Source organism: Pleurodeles waltl, chromosome 7 (genome assembly GCF_031143425.1).
Source record: "Pleurodeles waltl isolate 20211129_DDA chromosome 7, aPleWal1.hap1.20221129, whole genome shotgun sequence".
Classification (NCBI taxonomy): Eukaryota; Metazoa; Chordata; class Amphibia; order Caudata; family Salamandridae; genus Pleurodeles; species Pleurodeles waltl.
In genome coordinates this window covers 873,220,220-873,246,793 of record NC_090446.1, presented here as the reverse complement: position 1 = coordinate 873,246,793, position 26,574 = coordinate 873,220,220, and the positions used below count along the sequence as shown (strand labels likewise).

Below are 26,574 nucleotides of genomic sequence, written 5' to 3'. Positions count from 1 at the left end.
ATCAGATCATGTTGCAGCATGGAGACAGCTACCTTGTGAATAATAGGTGACACTCTTCTGACCACAGATAAGGATGAACCATATCTCCTGATATTATAGGTCATCTTGGGTGCTTTTGACAATGCGTCCCAACCAACCCTCCTCCACAGCGTGAAGTCTTGAGCCGAATTCTGTGTAAATGTCCTTCACCGGTTCTTCTTCTACCTATCCAGTCAACAACCAGTTCATTCATATAGGCACCTTAGGTCAAGGGCGTCCATGCTGGCAGTTACGGGGGTTGGGCTTTACAGTGAAGATTGTATTGAGGTGGCTCACCCAGGTCTTTTCCGGGATGTTGGAGTTGTTGATTGGATTCCCTCACATGTTTAGATCATTGATGATACTCCAGAATTCCCTGGGGTTTTTTCCTTTTGCGGCTTGTATTATTTTTAGCCAAAAGGAGCTCTTTTGTTCAGCCTTCTCTTTACGCATTTGTCTTTTGTACTCTTCCTTTGAGTTTTTCATTTATTCCCAGAGTAGCTGATTGCCTGGGCCGGGCTTCAGAAATCTTGCAAGCTTCCTTTTAGCTTTTTTCAAAAGTTGGGCTTGTATAGAAAGGCGGGCCGGGGGACTCGACAAATTGGCACTGATAGGTTGGGATGAGAATGTTGTTCCAGTATTTGCCATAAATGGCCAAGAATAATAATTTTGTAATTCTTGCTACTTTCTTGTCTAGACAGCACAGCATCTTGCAAATATGGTGCTTGCAAATGATACAAGGCCCTGATGGGTGCCTGAATACTGCCCTACTGTTCACTGTACAAGACATTTAGGTCTGCTGTTTCAGTACCACTGTTCAACCAGTGACGTAGGTTAAACCCAATGTGGTAACCTTTGTGGTGCAGGTAAGGTTACTAGATGACTAGGGGCAAGGTCGGACTGGGACAGAAAATAGGCCTGGGCACCAAAATCAAAGTGGCACCCATTAGTGAATTAAATAGCTTAAAAGTCCTCGTGTTTGCAAATTGGGGCAGTTTTGAACTTGTAAAGCCATGTTATACAAGTGTTTGGTACGGTAACCGAGACTGTGTGGATTTGAACTTGCTAGAGACAAACTTTGTTTTACTATCCAGCAGTAAAACCTGTCCTAGCAGACAATAAAACAGACCGACAAACAGCCAAAATAAACTGGCGCACACACTGCCCTGCAGACGACCTTATTGGGCAGTGCCTCATTGCCCTGTAGGCCAGTCCGACCCTGAGTAGGGGTTAATCGCAGGCTTCTGAAGCCGCTACTGTACCTCAGATGTGGTATGAGAGGAACACCCTTAGGGTAGCCTCATTCAGCCTAGGACCTCTGAATATCTGTGAGATATGTCAGTCTCAGGGCACTCACCACATTTCCAAATGGGGGCAGCCAAGCGGAGGTCAAGTCCAATCTACTCTATTTCGCCAAGGTTATAATTCTCCGGCTCTGGCTTTTGTTTCACAAATCATAGTCTTTGAGTGTTTAAGTTCATTTAAATCAACTAAGGTGAACCGAGACTACAGCTCCCAAATGTAGGGTGACCAGATTTTGAGGAGAAAAAACCGGGAAAGGTCAGAAGAAGGACTAAAGAAGTTACTCTCACTTTTATGTATGGCCCGTCCCTTTTTTACATAGCTTTGTGAATGCGTGCCTATACGTGTGTGTGTATGTAGGTAGGTATGTATTTATATATATACATATATAACACACATTTACAAGACTACATACATAAAGTTAGCTATAGCTTGACCTCGCACCCTGCAATCCCAACCCGCCCCAAACCACCTCTCTCAGCTCTCCACTCTCTCTCTGCTGGGAGCAGGCAGGGGACTGTGTTGTCTGACAGTAACAAATAAATTACTTTACTTATTTTATACTTTGTAGGCGTCTGCTAAAAGAGAGCATACCTTTAATTCGTGCTTCCCTAATGATCTGACCTCTGTTCCAAAAACCGCGACATTTATTTAATGATGTGACCTTTGTCCCAAACACATTTATTTAAAATTAAGAGAAGCGTGGGGACACCAGGACACTCTTCTAAAAACCGGGACTGTCCGGGGAAATCCCTACTGCCTGGGATTGGGGGGGGGGGAGGAAATCTACGTCACAGGGTGTCGCTCGCAACCTTAGATGTAGTGCATCTCCGTACATTCTCCCGATACCTTAGTTCATGAGATTGCTGATGAGAGACCGAGTGCTAACAGATGCAGGTGACGGCAGCAGTATAACGTCACCACACCGCATTCGACTGGTGGAGGGCAGTTATGCGAGTTTTTTGTATCACAGTCCCCAGTGACGTAATGGACCGTTAAGCGCTGACTTCAGTTAGCGTGAGCAGGTGTGTGGCAGACAGTTTGCGGTCGTCTCTGGTTCCTGTGTGAGACACGATGAGTCTGTCCGAGCCTGGCTTCAACAGGAGGACGGCGAGGTCAGCTGGTTTACGTAATGCGCCGTTCACAAGCCCCAGAGTGAGTGAGCAACGCTTCATCGACCGGTAAAGGGAGTGCATTTAGAAGAGACTCTGGGAGAGGGCACCTGGAATTACCGGAGTGAGGAGACAGGGCGGAGGCAGGGAGTAGAATGGCCAGCTGTTCATTTCCCTGAGATCCGAGCCACCCATCTTAGTCACAGAGCTACCAAGTTTCCCAGTCCAGGATTTTTTTTTAACTCTTGTACTCCCGTTGCTGGTTTTTATATTGATTAAACATGCCTACAAAATACAAATCCCAGCATGCCATTAAAAACAAGAATTTGCAATGCAACAGCTCGCGCATATTTTAGAGCAAGTTAATTGTCATCTTTTGACGACAGTACCAACGAGAAGAAAACATGCATGGAAACTGATTAAAGACGACTTAGCAAAATAAAAAAGTTAGCTTTAAAAAATAAAAACTTTGCAGTTTTGTTTGTCCTGCTGGGCACGTTTTTGCAGTCACAAGCCTTCTGTTTGCGGGGCACTGGAAGTTAAAAAGAACAAATAGTACCTCGATCACCTCAGGAGCTGCAGACAGGCACTAATTATGTTGAATCAATTCCTGCTTGATTCCTGCTACACACAGAGAAACGGAAATGATGCCAGGCATGCCTTGACGAATTACAAGGCTGTAAAGAAAAGTGCCACGCAAACCTACAAATGGTGAGCGACAGGCAGGCTCCAAGCCCTTTACTGAATTCAACAGTGTCTCCCATGCGAGACGCATGTAATAGCGCATGCACTCGCAGGCTCAACGCAAAAAAACTGGACTGGCTGAGCTGCTCACACACAGAACAGGGTTACTTGAGACCTCTGTACATTTGTTATTCACCACCATCCTTTGAAGAGTGCATGCTATACAGTCATCACATCAGTTGACTTAACACGTCCTGTGTGAGCCCTGCCCTGGTCTCCTCATTTTCTTTTAGAACCTGCAGCCCTAGGATCATCCTCTACCCTTTTGACCCCTTGCATGATGTAATAACATGATGTGCCTCATTTGTCCTGTGTGAAAAGAAAGGAAGGGGATGATGTAGTCATGGGATGTCTATCTGTGCACAGGCTTGCTTTAAAATGTTGAAAGTGGATGCTCTAAGAATGTGATGATATATGAAATATTAGTGTGTGTGTGTGTGTGTGCTGGGTGAATTCTGGGAGTTGATCAGAGTTGAAGGGAGAATGAAGCCCTAACAGGACCTGTAAGTAGTCACCCCTGCAGACATGTGTCTTGCTGGGGCCTATTACTATAGGGGCTGCAAATACTGATGCCGACATACTTGCTGTATGCTACACTAAATCTTACAGCAAGCCTTGTCTTTATTTAAGCCCTCTGTCCCATCTGTCCCTTGGGATGCATGCTCCATACAATGTATAGGAGACGCCGGGTGTCTTGATGTCTCTGATTCCCCGCTCCTTGCACTTATCATGGTCCCTTGTATTCCCACAACCTCTCATGCTTCTTTCTAAAAGTGTGCGAAATTTCCACCCTGGTGGCAATTCTTTATGACAACTTTATCACCCACCTGGATGTCTGGTTTGCCAGCCTGTTAGGCCCGCTCACTTTCTCGTTTGTAATTCTCCTCATCTCTTGGCCTGCCTGCATATCGATGATGGCTGGCTTCCACCGGGGACCAGCCAGCAGGTTATCTCGGGGACACCTCCTTATCAACAGCTTGCTCGGCGCACACCCTGTCCCGCTGTAGGATGTTTGACGATATGCGCTCAGGAATTGATGTAAGCAGCACTTAAGATCTTCTCTCTTTTCCACCCCAATCTGTAGTGCTCTGCTAAGCGTCCTCTTAAATCTTTATACTTCCCCACTTACCTGGTGCCTCTCTGGTGTTATCCTTCTATGCCAGATGTTGAAATGGTGTAGATATTCCTGAAATTCATGGCCTTGAAATGGTGGGTCGTTGTCCGTTTTGATTTCATTGGGTGGCCCCAGCAACGTAAAGATCTTCTCCAATGCGGGTTTCACACACTCAAAAACAGTAGATCTTACTAGTTCAACAGCAGATAATTTGGTGTGGCTGTCTGTGACTACCAGTGTGAGCCTGTTGTCTGGAAAACCTCCAAAGTCCATGCTCACGGATGACAAGAGTTGCATGCTGGCTGCCTCAGTGATCATCGGCGCTACTGGTGGTTCACCATTGGTAATGATGCAGGAATGGCAGTTCTTCACTTTTTTCTACACACATCAGTCCATCCCAGGAAAGCACACTTTATTTCTCATGTGGGCTTTTGTTTTGGCAATGCCCTGATGTCCCTGGTGTACTAGTTCCACAGTTCGTGCCCACAAACGGCGAGGGATGACAATCTGATAGCCACAAAGTACCAGTTCTCCCTCGCTTACACTAAGCTCATCCCGGCACCTCCATATTTGTGTGCAAGCTTCCTGTTACTTTGCAGTTAATCCTCGTGCGCCATCTAGAAAGTTCTGCCATTGGCATCCTTGCAGGCCTTCTTTGGCTCGAGGTAGACAGGCATCTGACATGGGTGCCCTCTGCGATTTCTTCCAGGGATAATGTCATCAGCCACCTCTGTCACAATCTTCACAGATCATTCCACCCTGGGGTCGGCCTCCCCTTGCTCATCCAGATCTGATGCTAGGGGGTGGCGTGACAGATAATCGGTGGGGTTGTCTACTCCAGGGGGGGTAAATTACATCAAATAAGTATTGCTGGAGCTGCACAGCCCACCTTTCAATCCGGGGCTGTACCAGCAAATAATGGAACCAGCAGTTTGTGCTCAGTCACTACTTGAAGTTTTTGACCTCATAGGTAGAGGTGCAAATGTCTGCAGGCCCGCCTGATTGCTAGAGCTTCTCTTTCTATCTGCACATACTTTGTTTCCACTTCCGTGAGGGCTCTTCTTGCATATGCAATGGAGACCCACACTCCATCGCCTTTCTTTTGTGGCAGTACTAACCCCGGCCCCATGGGACTGGCATCTACAATAAGTTCATTTGGTGTTTGGGACTGAAGTACGCCATGGTGGGGATAAACCTTCTACAATAATTGGTCATACCCAGAAAACTGTGGACTTGAGAGGGATTCTGGGGTATAGCGGCCGATCTGATGGCCTTCACTTTCTTAGGGTCAACTTGCAACCCCTCATTCAAGATCCAGTATCCAAAGAACTCCACCTCATTGGTATAGAATGAGCACTTCTGTTGGTGGAGGATCAGTCCACAATGTACCTTACATTTCAAGGTAACTCTCAGCCGAGCATGATGCTCTTCCAGGGTGCTAGAGAAAATCAATATATCATCATTCATGTTGATTACTCCTACCAAACCGGACGGTGCTTCACGTATTGCATCTTGAAAAACTTCAGCCGACGATGACACTCCAAAGCTGAGGCATTTGAAACATCAAACTAATTCATGTGTGGAGTATGTTGTGATGTAACTACTGGACTCTTCCAGCATAAGTTGGTGATACCAGCATTCAAGGCAATCTTGGAGAACCATTTTGATCTATTCAGATCCGCCAGTCTCTCATCAATAGTAGGGCTAATGTGCACAACTTTATCGCCCCCAGGTGTTTAGGCTTCAGAGCAGTGACCAGTGACAACACTGAGGGTGTTGGACTTGTTATCTTCTTGATAACTCTAGGCTGCTCAAACTTCTCCAACTCCTTCTCCACCGGTGGGCAAAGGTGAAACAACACTTTTCTGTGTTGTAAAGCCACTGGTCGTACGGTGTCGGCAATATGTAGTCTCACTTGAATGCCTTTCAGGCACCCGAGCCCCTTGAACACTTCTGGGAAGTTAGCAAGAATGTTCTCAGCATGGGACTGATGTATTTGTCATGCAAACAAAATCAAGCCTAAGTCTTCGGCTGTGTGACAGCCCAGTAAGGTGCCATTGTTACCTTTTGTCACATGGATCTTGGTTTTTGTCTTGGTGTCCCCATTTGCTACTTCCACTTCAATGACGCCTCTCAGGGGAATTGGGTCGTGCCTCCATACTTGTACATTTTGGCGTTTGTCAGGAGAATTTCCGGCCTTGGAACCAGCTTGAGGGATTGCGCCCTGTTGATGACATTTACCAACGGACCAGTATCAATGAGAGCGGTGATCTTGGTTCCACCAACAGCCACTTGACATATTGGGAGAGACCTTCTGCGCTGATTGTCCTGTGCAGTGAAGGATAGGTTGAACACCTCCTCATCATCCTCGGGGCATCTGATCTCTGAGTTATTCAACTGTGGTTGTCCTTCTCCAGTATCTTCAAATGACAGTTGGCAAATGTTTACAGTTCTCTGCCCTTTTGTGTTTGAGCTCGGCACTTCGTTGGTGCTACGGTAGACATTTGCAAAATGGTTCTGACGACCACCTTTCAGGCATGATTTTCCTTGCTCAGGGCCCACACTTGGTGAGTAGTGCATCAGCCCCAGTTGCCACACGTTCTCTTGCTCGACTTGGCACTGGTGCCTCCTCGGGGTCTCACAGGGTCTCATTGTATTGTTTTCATATTTTCTTCATTGACCTTTACAGCACTGATCATCATGGGGACCTGGCCAAAATCAGGTTATCGTCAAGCGTGATGCCAGGCCGCCGAAGGATTAGCTTTTGGAGGTTGGACGACCTGCATCCTTGGATCAATCGTGCCGTAATTTTGTCTTGTTTATCTATCCCCATACATGTTCTTGCCAGCTTGCGTAGCATTGCGAAGAATGTGTCAACACACTCCCCTTCCTCATGATGAGCCTGCTGGAGTTTGAATCTTTCATAGTCAGGATTCAACTGTGGATCAAAATGCCTATTTAAGGCAGCTACTGTTGCACTAAAGTCACTGTCGTATCTGGTGTTCAGTACGTTTTCAAACAGCTCCTACAGTTCATCTCCTCCCATAAGAAGCAGCAGCGACTGTTTGACAGCCAAATCTGTTTCACGCATCTCACAAAAATAGTGATGTAGGCACCTTATCCGCTGGTGTCATCTTGGAACAGCAGTTGCCGCATCTGCAAGCTGACTGAATGGAGGTAACGCTGTGTCTAGTGCAGGCGCACAGTGCTGTTGTGCTGGAGATGCCGCTCCCTGAGGTTGTGCTGACATACTGCTTCTCTGTATGTCAGCGCAGTTTCCTTTCTTTTTTTGTGTTGCCTAATCCCTTCATCTGCCTGCTCCTTTGACTTGTTTTCTTTAAGATTCAATCTCCTTGTATGTGTATGATTGCCTCCTCCCTTCTTCTCTCGTGCTGTGGACTCCTGATGCTAACTAAATTTTGTCTTAACATGAAGCTGTACAGGATTCCCCCAACAAATGACCCCCTCGCTTTTCGAGGCCTCCAGATGCCTGACGCGTGCTCTCTGGGCGTAGCTGCAGAGCCGCCAGGCATGTGTGCTAGCGCTGTTACCTGGGCCCAGCTCACAGTTTGGTGCTTCTCTTCTGAAGTATCACTGCCACTTCAAGCACCCACTGTGCTGTCACTGACTCGCTTGTTTTGGTTCGCGCGCAAGAATGCTGATTCTCGGGGGCTCTCTATCACAAGATACCACGCTCCTCCTTTGTGAAGGCTGCTGGACGGGGCTGTGCTGTTCCTCTTGAGGTGTCGCTGCGCGCTCCCAGTTGTTTTGGGAACGCTTCGGTGTGCCTCGGCCTGCTGTGGGAATTGGCACTTCTCTCCCTCGCAGCTGTAATGTGCACAGGATGGTTCAATCTGCATGCAGCAAAGATCCCATCCTGGTGCCAGTGTGAGTAGTCGTCCCTGTGGGCATGGGCCTTACAGGGGTCTATTGCTGTGGGGGGCTGCAAATACTGACTACACTCTGCTGTAGGTTACGCCAAGTAGCCTCAAATTTCTGCCTCGCCTTTAGTTAAGCCCTCGAGATTTGTGCACCCTACAATGTATCGTAGAGGCTGGGTGACTCCCAGGACCAAACTTCTGGGCCCTACTAAGGAATGAAGAACTCAGTTCCTACTTGAATGACTCCAGCTGCTTCTATGAAGACCCTTCTATGATGCTCCTGCTCCCCAACTACAACATTTTGGTGATGAGGATGGATTGGCGTTTATTTTCCTTGTGAGCATGTGTGAGTTGCTTGTGGAAGATGGAAGAGCACGTTTGGCTTGTTTCTGGGTCATTGTTGCATTGGTTTGATGCTTGACCTGTGCATTAAGAAAAAGGATCATATAGTGACGTAATGTGTGTCTGTATACAGAGGGTGAGTGGCATGCTGTAAAATGTTGAATGTGGATGCTGTGAGAATATGATGATACATGGAATGTTACGGTCGGGATGAAGCCAGGGAGATGATTACAGTTGAAGGGCAAAAGGACCCCTAACAAGACCTACCTGCTTTGACTGCAACGAAATAGCTTAGCATGGAATAAAGGCACTACTCCTGCCAGAATGGCTTCTGACTCTTGTGTGATGACTGCCTTCCAGCTACAACATGGCTATAAAGTTTTCCTTGGGAGCCAGTAACATTATCTCAGTACACTCAGCCATAGTTTTGTGACAGTGCTACTCTTCATCTTTAGTGCAAGCTTGTGACATAAATGTTTATATTATTCAGGGAGAGTGCCACCTACCCACCCAGAGCTTCTGCTCTCACATATCTATCAGAAACATGACATGACCCTGCTTTGTAGAAATGCACTCCTCTCTGGGAAAAATAGTTCAGTCCCTGAACAGCTTGCTTGTTGTAGGGGGGAGGATATATGAGAGTCCCTCCTAACATGCCTGTGGTTTTAGGCCCTGCAGAGGCTGTCCATCCAGTACCTGAAGAAAGACTGGCATCGTGGCAAAAACGAGACCAATGGAAACAGGTGAGAGCCACCCAGGGGAAGTGGGTGCCCAGATTCTGTTGTCTATGTTGTGGTGTGTGCTAATAGCTTTTTGTTGTGGTGTATTCAGACCTTGTTTCCACTGGAGACAAAAGCAGGGTCAAGTGTTGTTGCCTACACCCATATGGATGATGGGGTCAATGGTATGCTAACTCTCCTGTCTGAGCATCATGGTTCAAGCTTGTTTAAGTACTGCCATCCGTGTTCCTTGCAGGAGTGTCTTTGCAGTGTGGAAATCAGTGGTAGAAGGCACAGCTTCCCATGGCCAAGCCAGAGTGACTGCTTCGGAAAACTATCGCAACTTGACGACAGAAGCTGCAAAAACAGCTCGGACTGCGAAGGAGCATTTGCTGAAAAAGGTAGGTTGTGATGAGCAGGAAGATGCAGGCAGCTAGCTTGGGAAACACCTGATTGTCAATACAGCGTTAAATCTCAAAACAGATTGCTGCCACTCCTCTGTTTAAATGTAACAAATCAGAGCAGTAACCTGAATGAATAATTGAACAGTGACTTGTTAGACCATCAAGCATTTCATTTTTCCCGGGACATTAGTAGCTCCTTTCTGGGTTCAGCTGTCATCATTGGGCTGAAAAATTATCCATCGTATGCAAAGGCAACTAGACAGATAATGTGAGAGCTCAGTGTAGAGAAGGCTCATTGGCCATCTTGATGTTGTAGGCTCTGGTACTTGCTTCTCCCCTTGGTGGATGACTACAGGGCAAATCACTGTTCCCTGACACTAGGCAGTACTAAGTAAAGATCTTGGCACATATTCAAAGTTTTGGTTTAGGATTCAGGCAGCATTAAAAAAAAAATAAGGGGCATATTTATGATTAAATCTCGCAGGGTAGCAAGCCACTTTGGTGTGCTGCGTAATAGGGAAAAGGGCAGGAATGTGCCGTACTTAACATTGTATGGCACATTCCTGGCTTTTCTCAGTGCTGGCACCCAATGTACTGCCTAGCTCCAATGCAGGCACCCTTGCATCATGCTGCAAGGATGCCTGCATTATAGGAAGATTGTTTTTGTGAAAGAAGGGAGATCTTCCTGGAAACAAAAATTCTGAGAGCACACATAGAAACAGAAAGTAACGTGGATAAATAAAGGTATTTCTCCTTGTTATGCCTCACCTACGGAGGCATAGGTTTTTGACGCATTCTCAGGTCTACCAGTAATGGTTAATCTGGAATTCGCCAAATTCCATGGATGGATGTGTGGGAACACCCATGCTCCACCATTTGAATGACTTCCCAAGGCAGAGTAATGCAATGCAGCAATTTGCACTGCATTATGTTGCGTTCCTCTGGATATATCAAGCCAGGGAAGGACATGCAAGATGGCCTTGCCTGGCTTGGTAAATGTAACTTAAGAGTTTTGTCACTCTTGCACCACGTTGCGTGGTGCAAGAGCGACAAAACTCTTTGGTGAACATGGCCATATTTATGTGCTGATTCATTACATTATTCGTTAATCAAAAGAAACGTGAAGGTGGCAAAGACTATGTTTTCCTTGAACTTTTAATGTTTTAACAATTGGGATTATATTACTGGTTTAAAATAAATGTCAAATTAAATAGCAAGTATATTTAGTCACTCTAGGGATGTGGTTTATTGTTCAAGAACTGAATGACTCCGACCAACATATGATTCTTCTGTATCCAGCCTTATGCAATTAGATTTCTCTACACTTTTGGAGCTGGTTTGCAGGGATTTTTCCATGAATTAAAGATTGGGGACCTTACCGATCAAAATTAACTTCAGTAATTGGAGTGGAAGCTCCAGGAAGAAATTGAATAACAGTGTGTTCAAAATTTATGCCAATAAGCATTTTTGCATTAGCTTGTGTAGTAAGAAATAGCTCTATTTGAGATGTGTGAAGCAAGTTAAAATGTAAGACATTAAAGGATGCACTTCATTATCCGCATATTTCGGCTTCTGACACTGATTGTTATAAAATGAACATATGAATGTGTTTACTAATTAATGTAATCATATTGTTTATGGTAAATACTTTTTTGACTTATCTAAAGTAAAGCTCAAACCAAATAACGATATGTTGTGACCTGGAGTGGAGCAATTCTGTTGTGATGCAAGAGGAGTGATGAATTTATGGAGATTGGGTAGAGTCAAGATGGTGATGCAGTGTGACACGTAGCTCTCTTGTCTGCACGGGCCATTAGCAGATTGGTACCCTGCAGAGCCATTTGGATCCTTCCTCGCTCCTGAGCGGGGCTGGTGGCAGGCCCAACACTATGGGGCTCATCCTGTTGGCCCACTCTTGCCGTACTGAGCGGGAGCAGGTGCACCAGTAAGGGATGCTGAAAGTGCACCACGGCCTGCCAGAAGTGAGGCTTAGTTGAGCCCTGAGGCATATTTGAAGCCACATGCTGATTTTTATTGATTTTGTGATTTTGTATAGTGCTGACTTGTCCTGGGGCATCAGTTTGCTTTATTTTCTGCAATTCTTTGACTGTGAAGTGTCTGCTGCATGCTTTTCTTGGTCTCTGATGAAGTGGAGCTGACAGCCTTGCTGGGGATTTAGCCGGAACAGACTTTGCCTGGAGCCCAGTAGACTGGCTCATCCTGGCCAATGATAGGGGGGAACGCATGCCTTGGAGGTTTGGCCTGCTCACCAAGGATAATGCTCCTGTGCCTAGATGTGGGTGCCTGTTTATGGAAGAGTAGCACAGGCTTTGCAGCGGAAATGTGGCCTTATTGATTTCCGGAATGAAAAGGCCCGAAGGGATTACTTCTTCAGTATGGACCATGGATGAACTGGAGCGACCCTCATGTCCTTGAATGGGGGGAGCAGAAGGACCAGTTGCTGTTGTGCACAAGGACCCATGGCTGTTGTTTGGCTACGAGGAGTGATCTGGTGTACCCTGGCCCAGCTGTTTTCCAAGGCACCCAACACAAGAGCTCTTGCTGTGCGAGTTGGGGGACGTGGAAGGATCCCTGCAGGAGTGTGCTGAGGCTCCAGTGTGTTTCACTGATGTTGGGGGTGGGCAGGAGCACATATGTGGCCTCCCTTGCAACTGCGACTCTGCATTGCAGTACCTGAGCAAGCTGCATTGAGTTTACTACAGGGCATGGATTCTTATGACGTCTGTTTGGCAGTAGCGCTGTGACTGCTGGAGACCTCTGACATAATGTCTTCTTGCCCAGATTGCATGGCTGCATCTAAAAAATAAGAACAAAACCTCCCTAAAGTAAATATTCACCATGGTCTGGGCCCAGAAATTGGACTCTCAGACTGTCACGCACTCACCTGCCGGGACGATGCTGGACCTCCAATCCCAGCTGGGGCTGTACAGTGTAACAAGTAATAACTGTCTGGTTCCACCGACAGCCCCAAAGAGGAAAGGAGGATAGGATAAAACAAGGAAAAAAAACATCACTGGGGGAACTGCTTGACTGCCTCATACACTGCCTAAAAGGTTGAAACTCCCTGGACCTCCATATCTTGACGGAATACCTCATATGACAACCTGAGAGGCATCTGTCTCTACAAAGTGCGATAAGTTGGGATTGAAACTCACCATTCTTCTTCAGTATGAAAAAGAGCGATGAAGAGGTGGACTGGTAGATGAATCCCAGAGCCAATAATGAATCCTGATATTTTGAAAGATATTTTGTCTCAGGCTCCGAGAGCATACCTACAGCTGCAGGAAAGCATTGCGCCCAAAATAAAATCCATGCCGCAGTCATATTCTCTTGTGGGAAGGTAGTTTCGTAGCCTTTTGTTAATCATACACATCATGAGCATTCTTGTATTTTACAGGAATCTGAACAGTACATACGATAATTAATGCTGCACAAGTCAAAGGAGATGCAACTTCCTCCATCTCCTTACAACAATGATTTCGAGAACAATGGGAATCTACAGTAACAAGACGACAAGACCATTCAATGAATGGATTGTGAAGCTGAAGCCAACGGACGCTTAAGATAACACCAAAGTTGGATGTGTCTACGTGGTCAAGAATCAAGGACTCTGTATGCCCATTTTCACACAAGAGTGATGGGAAACGTTTCATATGTAATCATTCCAGAAGAGAGGTCAGAATAATCCACAGCCCTAACTGGTTCTTTCTTCTTAACATGAGGTATGTGTAAAGACTCGGCTAGTGATATATCAAAAACGTTTCCAGTAGCTCCCAAATCTAAAAGTGTAGGTAATACCTTCCGCTGTTGATTAGAAAGTATTAAGGCAACAAAAATAGTGAAATGTTGTTGAACTTTCTTTGAAGTGTTTGCCAAAAAGTAGGGGGTCTGCACTAGTACCTTACCCGACTGGTTGACCCCTATGTCAACCGGGCTCTCTAGTTTTCCTACATCGAGCTAGACATTACAGCAACATTCTTTTAAATCCCTTTAGGTTTGATAGTACACTCATGGGCGAAATGCATTACCACAATACAAAGACAAATTACATTTTCTTCTTCAATCTCTTTTTTCTGTAGTTAAGGCGCCATGTAAACCCCCTATTTGCATAGGCTCAGGGTTGTCCTGATTCATAGTCTCTTTCTCTCTGTGATCTGGGTGTGTCACTAGGAGTCTAGGTTCCTATCGAGAGCATTCTCCCGTATGTTCTGTTAACCTATGGTGTAACCGAACAACTAAATCAATAAATTTGGAATAGTCCATTGGGAGATTCACATTGTGTGCCAAAGAGTATTTCAATTCGTCTCTCAAACCTCTATAAAAGAGGGAATTTCTTTTCTCTTCTGGCTTTTGGGTTTCTGTAACCAGTCTATAGAAAGTCATGATATAAATGAGCAAATCCTTACTGCCCTGGCGTAAATTCAACAACTTATCACTAGCCTGAACGAAGTTGCTTATAACAAAGAGATAGGGCATTGTCTCTTTGAATTTTTCAAAACCATGCAATACGGATCATTGTTTTCAATGAGGGGGTTCACCCAGTTAGAAGCTGGGTCCCAAGACAGGAGATTATAAAGTTTATCTTAGCTGTGTCGGAAGGGAAGGTTCTGAGTTTTACCAAGAATTGCAGTTGGCACTGGCTCAAAAAGGTATCAAACGTATTACAATCTCCAAAAAACCCTTTCCGGCAGGGCTAGGGGCACTGGAGTGGGAGTGCATACATTGACATGTACAGGATTAGCATTACCCAAGGAAGGTGAATTAGTGGTATTTGTGATGGATGTAACACAGGCCGTGGATCTTTAGGAATAGTACAAGTACCCTCATCAGCTAACCAGGGTGAGTGATGAGGGTGATATCAAACTAACTCATCTCTAAGTGACAGATTTTCCTGCCACAGGTTCTGAATTTCACCTTGTACATCGGATAATGCCTGAACTAAATCATCAACTTGCAATTGGTCGTCCATATCATCTGAGTGGTGGAAAGTGCGAGACTTAGCCTTCTGTCACACACTCACCTGGTTTTAATCACGGAGACCATGCTGGACATCCAATCCCAGCTGGGACTACACAGTGTAACAAATAACAACTGTCTGGTTCCGCCGACAGCCCACGGGGCAAAGGGGATGGGATAAAACAAGAAAAAGAAGAACCCACATCATTCGGGAACTGCTCGACTGGCACTTACATTGCCTAGTAGGTTGGAACTCCCTGGGCCTCAATATCTTCTATGCAGATGCGATACACTACAAAATGACAAAAAAATAATGTCACTTACTATTCCCTAATTAGAACCCTTCCCCCCCCCCCCCCCAAACAGTTATTTACACTTCTGGTAAACCTACAGGCATCATCATAAACATTCCATGAAAGAGAACCACAACAAATTCAAGAATAATTGAAGAACTAAGGAACATGCAGGTTTTCCAAGTCTGAACGAATACAACTATAGTCTCAATGTGCTAGATACAACTTGTTGAGATCACAATGACAAAGTTTCAGTTCAAATATGGAGAGTTCAGAGCACTACAACAAGAGTTCAAAGTGCTGGGCCTCAGCGGGAGGGCTCAGTACTCCAGAAATTTTCAGAGTTCAAAATAGGATCACATCTCAGGAAAAAAAAGTCTTGAAATATCACAAGTCTGTGGTGTAGTGCACACTAACCTGAGAGTTAAGTACTTAGCCTTAGCAACACTGGAAATATAATCTAAAACGACAGGAAACACAGTGCAAGAGGCTCAGCAGAAGCAGAGTCATAACTCATGAAGGCAAACACTGAAAGCGTTGTAGATGCCAGAATCACAGAGTCATCAGAAGAGCCTGAAAGACTAGAGTGCTGAATACTCTAGGAAAATCAGTAATTAATCACAGGGAAGAGACTTGTGCTGGATTGGGACTTAGGAAGATAAGTGTAGGAACGATGTTGGTGCACATCAGGAAAAGGATTAAGGCTAAGAACTGATGTAGGTTCAAGGAGGGTATTTGTACAGGAAGCCAAGAGTGTTCTAAAAGGGCATTTGGCCCACATGGTGGCTTGGAATATTCCAGTGAACCCGAGGGGGAAAATACATGTGTTGTATAATAGGGGGAAAGGGCCTACCCAGTAGAAGGTGCAAATAGTAATTGACATATGACCGTTACAACGGAATCCAAGTGCATGATGGTACAACCCAGAGGAAACATGGTTATTCTAACTGGCCACATGATATCTGCTGGTACAAACTGGATGAAGCTTGCATAGCAACATAATGGGAGAGTCAATGGTTCAGACTTCAGCAGGAGAGAGAAACATAGAGAGAAAACGGGCCGAGGAGGCACCACTAGGAAAGCAAGCATGACTTGGATTATTCAGGTTGGAGAGGTGCCATAAAGGAAGGGCCACATGGGCTAAAGAGGTAAAACCCACACAACATAGGGCACAAGATGGAGTTGTGACATGGGCACGCTCTGCTCCCTGGACTTCCAAGGTGATAGTGAGCCCTTGCGGTGGCCCAGTCTCCAAGCCACCTGTCATATGCTCTTTTATGGAGGAATTATGTCTGAATTTCTGAAATGATATTTTTCACCTCCCTGATGATGTCATGAAAGATGCATGAAATCAAACAGGATGTGACAGCCTTGGGTCATAGGATGGAGCCTCTGGAAGAAGCAAGCGATGCAAAGGGAACCAAACTCCAAGCCATGGGCCAAGAATAATTTTTATGTTAAAGGATCAGAACCTCCATTCATAAGCACATCTGGAGGAGTTGGAGAACCATTCTCAACTTCACAACATGAGGATCAGAGGAACCCCACTAGATGAAGAGACAATAGATACCACAGGGTACGTTAATAGGTTATTCATACACGTGAATCTTGACCTAGCTGAGACTGATCTGGACTGAACACACAGGATAGGACCCCTGGCGCACAGCGATATCAACCCACCAGATATTTAAACATTTCAGATTTTTTTTTACCTGCATTTATTACTTCAGACAAAAGGAGGCTATCATGTCAGCAGCTCAAAAATCAAGTCTTATCACTGTCAAAGGGTGTGTCATTAACAAATATCAAGACCTTTCTGCAGTCACCCTTCAGAAATGAATTTAAACAAATGACTTATTTTTTTAGAACTGTTAGGATCAAGTGCTGGTGGAGCTATCCCTTCACAATATGTTTTTCTTCTGATGGATCCCATCCTCAAGCTTGCTTCCTGTCGAAAGCACAAAAACAGTGGGTTTGGAAGTTGGTGAGGGAGTTACCTGATCCACCCCTCTGGGGACGTAACACACTGATCCCAGAAAGACTAGAACCTCTAGCTGGTCGACCGAGCAGCATACAAGGAATAGGATCAGACCTACAGCAAAGGTCATCACGGCAGAGAGGAGAGCAGTGATCTCGCAGCTTTAGGAGGCGAGCTCCCCTCCAGCAACCCAAGAGACAAAAAGGACTTCATAAATGTGTAAAAAACAATGAAGCTGGCTTTGGTCAGGCAGTAGTGCGAGGCCCTGTGATGGCATGATTTTATGTTTGCTGTTTTTAGTTGTGTGCTTACTTGAATAATTTTGTGGGGATTTGGGTCAGCCATAAGGTAGAAGGGCAATGTGCACATAAAGCTAGAATATCTGCATCCCTTATACTGTCATATTTTTCATTCAGTTGTGTTATGCGGTATATCTAGATATACTCACTCGGATCACTGAATAGCACAAGGGGTGACTCAATTAAGATCATAAACGTGAATATAAGAAGCCTTAGCGGCCTGGTTAAAAGGCTCCTGTGTTCTCTTTTTTGAATGATTCACAGAGTCAGATATTCCCCGGGGTAAGAGACCCACCTAATACAAAAACAAAGGCAGGCGCTGATTATGATCTAAATGGTTCCTGCATCAATTCCTTTACCATACAAGAGAATGGCAGTGGCCATACTCCTATCATCTGCTTGCTTTTACGGGGGAGGTTAAGGAGATGGTTATGGATGTTAGTGGAAGAGCTTTGAGTGTTAGACCAGTCACGGCAGAGTAACTATTTACAGTAACTTCCATAAATCTACCCAATAAAGCCCAGGATAGAATTTTGAGATCGACCCTCCTCCTGATTGCTCTATCTCAGGACAACAGATCTCCGAACAGGTACAGGACTGAACACAGTCATGGAAAACAAGACTGATAGATCTGCACTGAGAATGGGCTGCACTGCAGACGTTTCACAGGGAACAAAAGTGTGGCTGCAAGACATGGGCCTTTTAGATATATAAAGTTCCATGCAGTCAATAGAGGCATTTTACATTCTTCTTGTCGGTACATTAGAGATTTGCTATGTTGAAGTGCTTTTTGGCTCCCCCCATATAGGGGACAAGATGGGATATTAATGAGGACAGTGTCTGACCTTGCCCCGGTTCAGACCTTGCCCTGGTTCACGTGGTTCTCCAGGTCCCTAGGTTTGGGAAGAGGGGAAGATGAGGTTTGTGTGAAAACTTGTTGCTTAATAAGACTAGTGTAACAGAAATATCTGGTTCCCTGGAGAAGTTTCCCATAGAGAATGATAAGGAAGACAACAAGATCCGCGTACCATGGGACAACCTAAAGACCGTTATTCAAAGGCATCTAATTTTCCTTTCAGCTAAGCTTAATAAAGACAGGAAACACATAGAAGTACTGAAATGCTTGAAGCACAGGTAAAGAATTGGAGGCCCGCGTGTCCCTCACATACTAATTTATTATCATGCAGCACATCGAGTGGATTAGGAAAGCAAGTGAAAATCCCTAGTGCTTTATGGTTCAGCTGATTGTTGAGGAGCACATTTAGAAGGTTGTCTGGAAGCCTGAAAAATACAGATCACATGGTTTGTAGTCCTCACCTGTTAGGAGTTCTATGGTAGCATCTCAAGATCTGGTTATGATTAAGAAGGGACTTTCCTCCTATCCATCTCCACTTACTTCCTCCATAGGCAACTCTGATTTCTCTCTGGGTATGGAATGGGGTCAATATGTAGCCTGGTAGAAAGAAGGAAGTCTGTAGGAAAGCAGGATACTTTTTTGACACTGAAGTTCTTAAGGACCTGATTTGGATCTTGGCGGAGGGAATACTGCATCACAAACGTGACAGATATCCTGTCCTCCATATTACAATCCCCATGGGCTATAATGGGATCGTAATATGGCAGATGAGATATCTGTCACTTTTGTGACAGAGTAACCCCCTCTGCCAGGATCTAAATCAGGCCCTAAATCACTTGCGCAAGTTAAAAATGAATTTGGAGTTCCTGATTAAGAAAAACTGTTATTTACAGATAAAACACTGGCTCGCCCATTAAAGTTGAAACATCTAGCAGGCAGCCAGCTGACACTGTATGAAAGACTGTTTGTGACCAAAACTGATGATGAGCACTTCATAACTGAAATCTACATGGACCTTATTAAGAACGTCCTCCGTCTTAAAATAGCAGGCCAGACAAGATGGGTAACTGAACTTTGGAGAACACTGACAGAGAAAGAATGGGGGAGGTGTTCTCTAGACACAGAACAAATGTGTCCAGCTCAGCCATAAAGGAAACATTAACTGAAATTGCTACCTACTGGTATTATACGTCGCAGGAGAATATAAAGTTGGGACAGTCATAAGCGTGAGTTCTGTTGAAGGAAATGTGGGAATCTGGGCTCCTTCCTCCTTTTATTGTGCCACTGCCTCAAACTCCAGAAATATTAGTAGCAAGTTCTAGATAACATTGAACTGATGTTCAACACCGAGTTGATTAGAATTCCGGCATACAGCAGGTTAGGAGTGACCAATCAACTCTCATTTCCTGTAAGATCACTGTGGAACCATCAGATTACCTTGTTGCTGTGTACCCCCAAACAACAAAGAAATGTTACTGAGACTGTGAGAAAAAGAAGGTGTACCAAGCAACAGAACATGGCTTTGCTGCATCTGGGATGTGTTGAGTATCGAAAAATACCAATGATTCTAGCTGGAATGGTTGAACAATTTGGACTAGTATGGAAACTGTGCTTGTAGCATCTGAATTCAAAGAAATCACATATACTAAATATTTGACAGTGTCACAAATCATGTATCCACCCTTTGGGCTAAATGTGGCTCGAAGACTTGTCCAGCTTATATGAACTCTAGGGTGGCGAGGTTATGGAGGTACACACCTACCTTTAGAGAGTGGTCTAGAACTAAGAGACAACATCTTTATTGGTGGGAGAGTTAGTGATATTTGTTGTTGAATGTGTTTTTTTTTTTCATATTTGGCTGGACTGCTTTAAATGCCCATTCAAAGATACTTCTTAGTGCTCTGCTTGACTCCACTGGCCACATAATGTATGCAGGTGTATGTGTTTTTTTTAAGCTCAAAAACAAAGTTGATCCCATTGAGAAGTACCAACATACACTTCATAGTAATCTTTCCTTTGATAAGAAAGTGCAGACAATTATGTATCAATACATCTGTGCTTTCAAAAGGACCCCGGCACCTGATCAGTGCAACAGCACTCTATTCTACCTGGAAAACTACATGATGAGGGCACAAATTGAACTCTCACTGGGGCAAACATAAAGGAATCCATCAATATTGTAAGAGTTAGAAATGGGGTCTTCAATCAGGGTAAGATAGCCCCTTCTCACCCCCAGGGTTGCTTGGCTCATGCAGTTAGGCTTATCTCAGTCGCAATGTGTAAAGTATTTGCACACACATGCACGCACACACACCATACAAACACACTAACACAGGGAAAACACCACAAAAGTACTCCACACCAGTTTAGAAAAATAACCAATATTCATCTGAGCAAAACAAGACCAAAACAACAACAATCCAACATACAGAAGTCAAGATATCACTTTTTAAAGGTTTATGCAAGTCTTAATCTATAGAAATCAATGAATGTATTTCTGTAGCACAAAGTACCTCAGATGCATTAAAAACAAAGATAATGTGGGCCACAGGGGAGGTGAGGTGCCGGAAAAGCAAAGCGATGCATCGGTTCCTTATTGTGCAGGGGAGATGATGCTTCAATTCTTTCCTTGCAGGTGAGACGATGCATCTGTTCCTCACTGGCAATGGAGGTGATGTTGATTCTTTGTAGGAAATGGAGTGCGTCAATTTCCAGACACATGGCCTCGGTTCCTTATTGCGGTGTGGGGTCGATGAGAACTTGGCGCCCCTTACGATGATGCATGGAAATCTAGATGTGTTGGGTTGATGGGTCTGCGGTGAAGCAGGTGCTGCGTCAATTCTGCAGCCGCGAGACAGGCACTGCGTCAATTCACCAGCTGTAGAGCAGGTGCTGCATTGATTCTTCAGTGGTGAGACATGCACTGCTTCGATTCTTCCAGTGCAGCGCGTTGATGTGTGGATTTTCTCCTTCAGATCAGTAGCTTGCACTTGCAAGGGCCCAGGGACTGGAGGTGGCACCACTTGGCAAGCCAGGACTCTCAGCAGAAGAGCCCAGGTACTGGCAGAGGAAGTCTTTGATGTCCCTGAGACTTCTTAACAGGAGGCAAGCTCAATCCAAGCCCTTGGAGAACCTTTGGAAGCAGGATGTAGAAAGCCAAGTCCAGTTCTTTCACTCCCATGAGAGAAGCAGCAAGCAGCAGGCCAGCACAACAAAGCAACAGGCAGAGTGGCAGTCCTTCCTAACAGCATCCAGCTATTCTTCCTGGCAGAATTTCCTCAGTACAGAAGGCTCCTAACCATGTGATGTCAGAGGTCCAGTACTTATACCCTTTTCTGTCTTTGAAGTAGGCAAACTTCAACCAGAAGTATTTGTAGTGCACAAAACCTGCCTTTCCCTGCCCTGGCCCCAGACACACTCCAGGGGGTTGGAGATTGCTTTGTGTGAGGACAGGCATAGCCCTATCCAGGTACAAGTGTCAGCTCCTCCCACCATTCTTGGTCAGGAAGACCCACCAGCCTGGATATGCAGAGCAGACCTCAGCTCCCTTTGTGTGGCTGTCTAGAGTGAATAAACAAACAACCCAACTGTCTTCCTGACCCAGACGTGTATGCAGCAGACAGGCAGAGGCACAGAATGGTTAAGCAAGAAAATACCCACTTTCTAAAAGTGGCATATTCAAACTCACAATTCAAAACACAGCTTCACAAAATATGTTTTTTTAAATCGTGAGTTCCAAGACCCTAAACTTCAGATCTCTATCTGCTCCCAAGGGGAAATTGCACTTAAAAGATATTTCAAGGCAATTTTCATGTTATCCTATGTGAAAAAGAGGCCTTGAAATAGTGAAAACTGAAATTAGCAGTATTCCACTATCGGGACATGTAAAGCACACCATTACATGTACTACCTTTCAAATACCCTGTACCATGCCCATGGGGCTACTTTGGGCCTACCTTATGGGTAACTTACAAGTAATAAAAAGGGAAGGTTTGGGTCTGGAAGTGGGTACATTTTCCAGGTCGAAATGGCAGTTTACAACTGCAGATACTGCGCTGGCGGTCTGAGACATATTTACAGGGCTACTCATGTGGGTGGCACAATTAGTGCTGCAGGCCAGGGGTGTAACAAAACTGGAGGCCCCCCCCTGCAAAGAACATGGAGGGGACACCCTCCCTCTGGACTCACTCAGGCCAGGTGCTGTGCTGAGGGGGCCCCTTAGAGCTTGGCAACCCCCACTCCCCTGCACCCTGGGGGCTGCATGGGCCTTGTTACGCCAGTGCTGCAGGCACACTAGTAGCATTTGATTTACAAGCCCTGGGCACACACTGTACTAGGGACTTACTAGTAAATCACCAATACATTGTAGACAGAGAGCATATGCACCTCAGCGCTGGTTAGCAGTGGTAAGGTGCCAAGAGTCCTAAAGCCAACAAAAAGAGGTTGAAAGAAAATAGGAGGAAGAAGGCAAAAAGTTTGGAGATAACCCTGCAAAAATGGCCAGGTCCAACAGTCAGGAGTAAGCCCAATGGTACCTGGCTACACAAGAGAAGCAGTATAGTAGGGTGGTGATGCCACCTATACTCTCTTGTAGTATTTGTTTCATATGGTTCACTAGACTAATCAGCCTCCTAGTCCCTGTAGTACTGATATGTGTTGGAAGGTATTGAAGGGAAAGAGCATACTGCTGGCAAATCAGCATATGTTCCCCACTGCATTATAGCATGTACCACTCCAAAGTGTGCAGGTGTGTTGCAAAATGTGTTAGCCTCATCACTCCCAGATGCGCTTTAATGACACTTGGGAAGTCGGGTGGGGGAGGTAGGAGCACACTGCTGACAAATCAGCATAAATTCCTCATTGCTCACCTTTCCAACTGTTTAAATTTCATGGTGGATTGGCAATCCCTCTAATTGCATCAGTGAGGTTAGAATGATACAAAACACAATATACTGATAATGGCTTGAAAAGCACCCGCAAACTAATAGACTGCTCTTTGCCTATGATTGCCAGTTAGCACAAAACATGTGTCCAAAGATATTTGTCACAAGCTGTGCCAATACTGGGTGGCAAACACTTGATTAATTGTGAGTATGAACACTGTTGAGGACTGAACCTGTCACAATGCACTGGAAGGACTGGTGCATGCAGGGCATGTGCTTCCACCCCTCCTCCGTTGAAATCTCCTGAAGGATGTTGGGCTGACAAACTCTGTCGATGTACTTGTGAGGTTTGATTAGTACAGAGCCAGATATACTGAAAACCGCTGCCAAGCATCTCAATTTACTCCATATCAATGAGTGGGGATTAGCACTAAACTCATCTCCAAGAATAGCCAGCAGAAGCTGTGCTAATACTGGCTGAAAAACGCTTGAGCAAATGTCAGTATGAGACTATTAAGGATCACCAGAATACATTGATAGAAATGGTGCAGGCAGACCGGTAGTATGCTCCCTTCCCCCACTGTTTACATTTCTATTTGGGTACACGCAGCAGCTAGGCCTGTTTGGGATAAATTTTGCAGAAGATGCAGTGCAGGTTTATGCCAACTTGCATGGAAAATACTACTGCCTTTCCCATCTCTAGTGGACTGACAATTTGGAGTGGATTACCCCATGGCTCCAGGCAGTCAGGAGTAGGGATGACACCCACTGTAGGCAAAATATATCAGATCTGGTGACTGACCCCTGAGCAGGGGTGGTGGCCCTAATCGGAATCTGCATGTCTGAACCTCTTATTCTTCTCTTCCCGGTATCATTGGATTATGGTGTCTGTCAGAGCTGGGACCTTTGCACCTTGTGGAATGAGGAGGAGGACCAGACCACCACAAAGGATGACTCGCCAGGCAGAATATGTCCAACTCCAGTCTCGTACCACCTATTGGTACCCATCCCAGGCAAGCTTACTGACAAGGGTGCTCCCTTAGAGCATACAGCACCTTGCTGTCTAAAAATGTCTACTCATGCAAGCCTTGGGATGCAAACTCTCTCCACATGACTCATTGTCACGGACTGTTCTGGGTAAACAAGGAGACGAGACGTCCACCCGCTTGCCCAATCACACTCTGACAACTGCCCCCCTGGCCTTCCTTACCCACACAGAACATCTGAAACCCCTCTGAATGCTATGGGATGTCTGTCAGTTATCCTGACCACATAAGGCCTTGTATTGCAGTGCACCTCCGGGGATCAACAGAAGCTCACACCCCAGTGATAATGACATTCACAGCACTGACCCAATGACAGCATTTAGTCACCCCTTCTGCTTGTTTTTTCACAGAAACCAACCTCTTCTGCCTTCTTTAGTACTTCGGTTGATACAGTAGTGGCCGACGCCACCACTCTTCGTGAATACATTTATGGATACATGCAAAACTTCTCTGCATTAAGGAAGGGCGAGCTAACAATACATTAACTTAGGTCAGGTCACACTTGTAAGTTTTGGGATTGAAGCTTGACCTCTCAACAAAAGGTCCCTGTTTAGACTGAGTGACTACTTCGTATTCAGTGGTTGCTCTAAAAAGAATATTTAGCAGCTCACTTGTAAACTTGAAATGCTAATTCTAACCCCGTGTCACAGACACATCACAACCACATGCCTTAGTCAATGGTTGTGTAGAGGTAGAGACTGACTGAGATGAACCTCCTACCCTGGGGATAATCTGACTGCCAACCACAGCGAGTTACATATAACTTTTCTTGTGCACATTGTATTTGTACTGTCCCAGGTGGTACCTCTGTGGAGCTCAACGACCTACACTACACAGTGTGTGTTGTCGTTTTTGAGTCCATCAGTGTCATAACGATTATGTAGAGGTATATTAATTTTCCAGGATTAACCACTCTAAACCTAATTCTTGCAAACCGTTTGTGCCTTTGAACTGATCACACGTTGGTGGTAAATTCAACCAGACTTAAGCAAAATGACAGTAAGGTCTGCTGAATCGCAGTGCAGGAACAACTCCCCTGTCTCTGAGTCTGAGTAATGGGTTCAATAATGCAATGTCGTCAGAGTTCTCCCGAACGCTGCTCCATGAGATAGTAACATTGACAATAGGACTAGAATGTATGTTTCAATCCATTTTCATTGAGATTGTAAATATACATCAAAATCAACCCAAACGTATATAGATCCAACATGGCTCCTCCCCACCAAACCCCTCATCCCAGTCACTCACTACGCTTACAGCTCTGAACTGCTTTTACAAGTTTTCTCCCAAGTTCTCATATCGTGTATATTGAGACTTGTATACCATCTTCAGTGCTGCTAATATATGGACGGGTGAGGTCCCACTGATCCCTTTTAGGTACTCAATGACGGACCCCGTAGCTTCTGGAATTTCTCTTGCTTATAGCCCAGATCATAGTAAACAACATAGGGGGTCATTCCTACCCTGGCGGTCATAGACCACCAGGGCAGGGGACGGAGGAAGCACCGCCAACAGGCTGGCGGTGCTTCCGGGGGCATTCTGACCGTGGCGGTAAAGCCGCGGTCAGAAACGGGAAACCCGCGGTTTCCCGCCGGTTTCCCGCTGCCCCAGGGAATCCTCCACCGCCATGGGGATTCCGACCCCCTTACCGGGGGTAACGGGTGTCGTGGGGCCCCTGGGGGCCCCTGCACTGCCCATGCCACTGGCATGGGCAGTGCAGGGGCCCCCTAACAGGGCCCCATAAAGATTTTCAGTGTCTGCTAAGCAGACACTGAAAATCGCGACGGGTGCCACTGCACCCGTCGCACCCCTTCGACTCCGCCGGCTCCATTCAGAGCCGGCATCCTCATAGAAGGGGGTTTCCCGCTGGGCCGGCAGGCGGCCTTTTGGCGGTCGCCCGCCGGCCCAGCGGGAAAGCCAGAATGTCCGCCGCGGTCTTTTGACCGCGGTGCGGTCATTCGGCGGTTCCCGCTTAGGAATGAACCCCATAGTGTCTATGGTCAGTGGGGACGTGTGGGAAGTTCTGTGTGGCCCCACTGTGACTGAATTGTAGGTTTGCCCCCCCCCGAAGTAACTGAGATGTTATTAACCCTCTTGTAGTGAGGAGAGAGTGTGCGTCATCGGCTGGCCTGTTCAAAAGGATTGTTGGTGGAGTTCTAGTACTTGGAAGTGATTTGAGTTATGCCTCTCAGTACTTCCTCCCAAAAATGTGTTATTTAGGGCATAGCCACAATAATTGTGTGAGAGCACTTGCCTCCCTGCAGTGCCTCCAACACGCCTGTGCCTTTTTTTAGAACCACCTTGTAGAATATCTAGTGCATGGGCAAAATAGAAAAATGACGGTGCTAGAAACACTTGTAGTTTTTTTGTTGTGTGTCATAATTGTAAATGTTCAGTTTCCTGACCCATAAATAAATATCTTCTTCTTCTTTGGAGATGTAACTCTTGTTGAGCAATGGGTTTGGGTGTTATTTACTTTTTGATGCTGTAGAAAACTGCCTCCACATCCTAGCAGCATAAGCATTGACTGTTCGACTTCGCTACCCTGCAGAGACAAGAAACCTAAATGGAGTAACTTGGCTGTGACAGAAACCAAATTGGTCATT

At 45.5% G+C, this 26,574-nt stretch overlaps 1 protein-coding gene across 2 annotated transcripts in view; it reads left to right on the top strand.

The window, feature by feature from the left end:
• Nucleotides 1-26,574, top strand: part of FCHSD1 (FCH and double SH3 domains 1) — a 310,185-nt gene that overhangs the window by 56,433 nt on the left and 227,178 nt on the right. For both annotated transcript variants that reach the window (XM_069199479.1, XM_069199478.1), the window contains exons 4-5: nucleotides 9,183-9,256; nucleotides 9,489-9,633. In XM_069199479.1, the coding sequence (XP_069055580.1) occupies nucleotides 9,183-9,256; nucleotides 9,489-9,633 (219 nt within the window). The remainder of the gene's footprint in view (nucleotides 1-9,182; nucleotides 9,257-9,488; nucleotides 9,634-26,574) is intronic.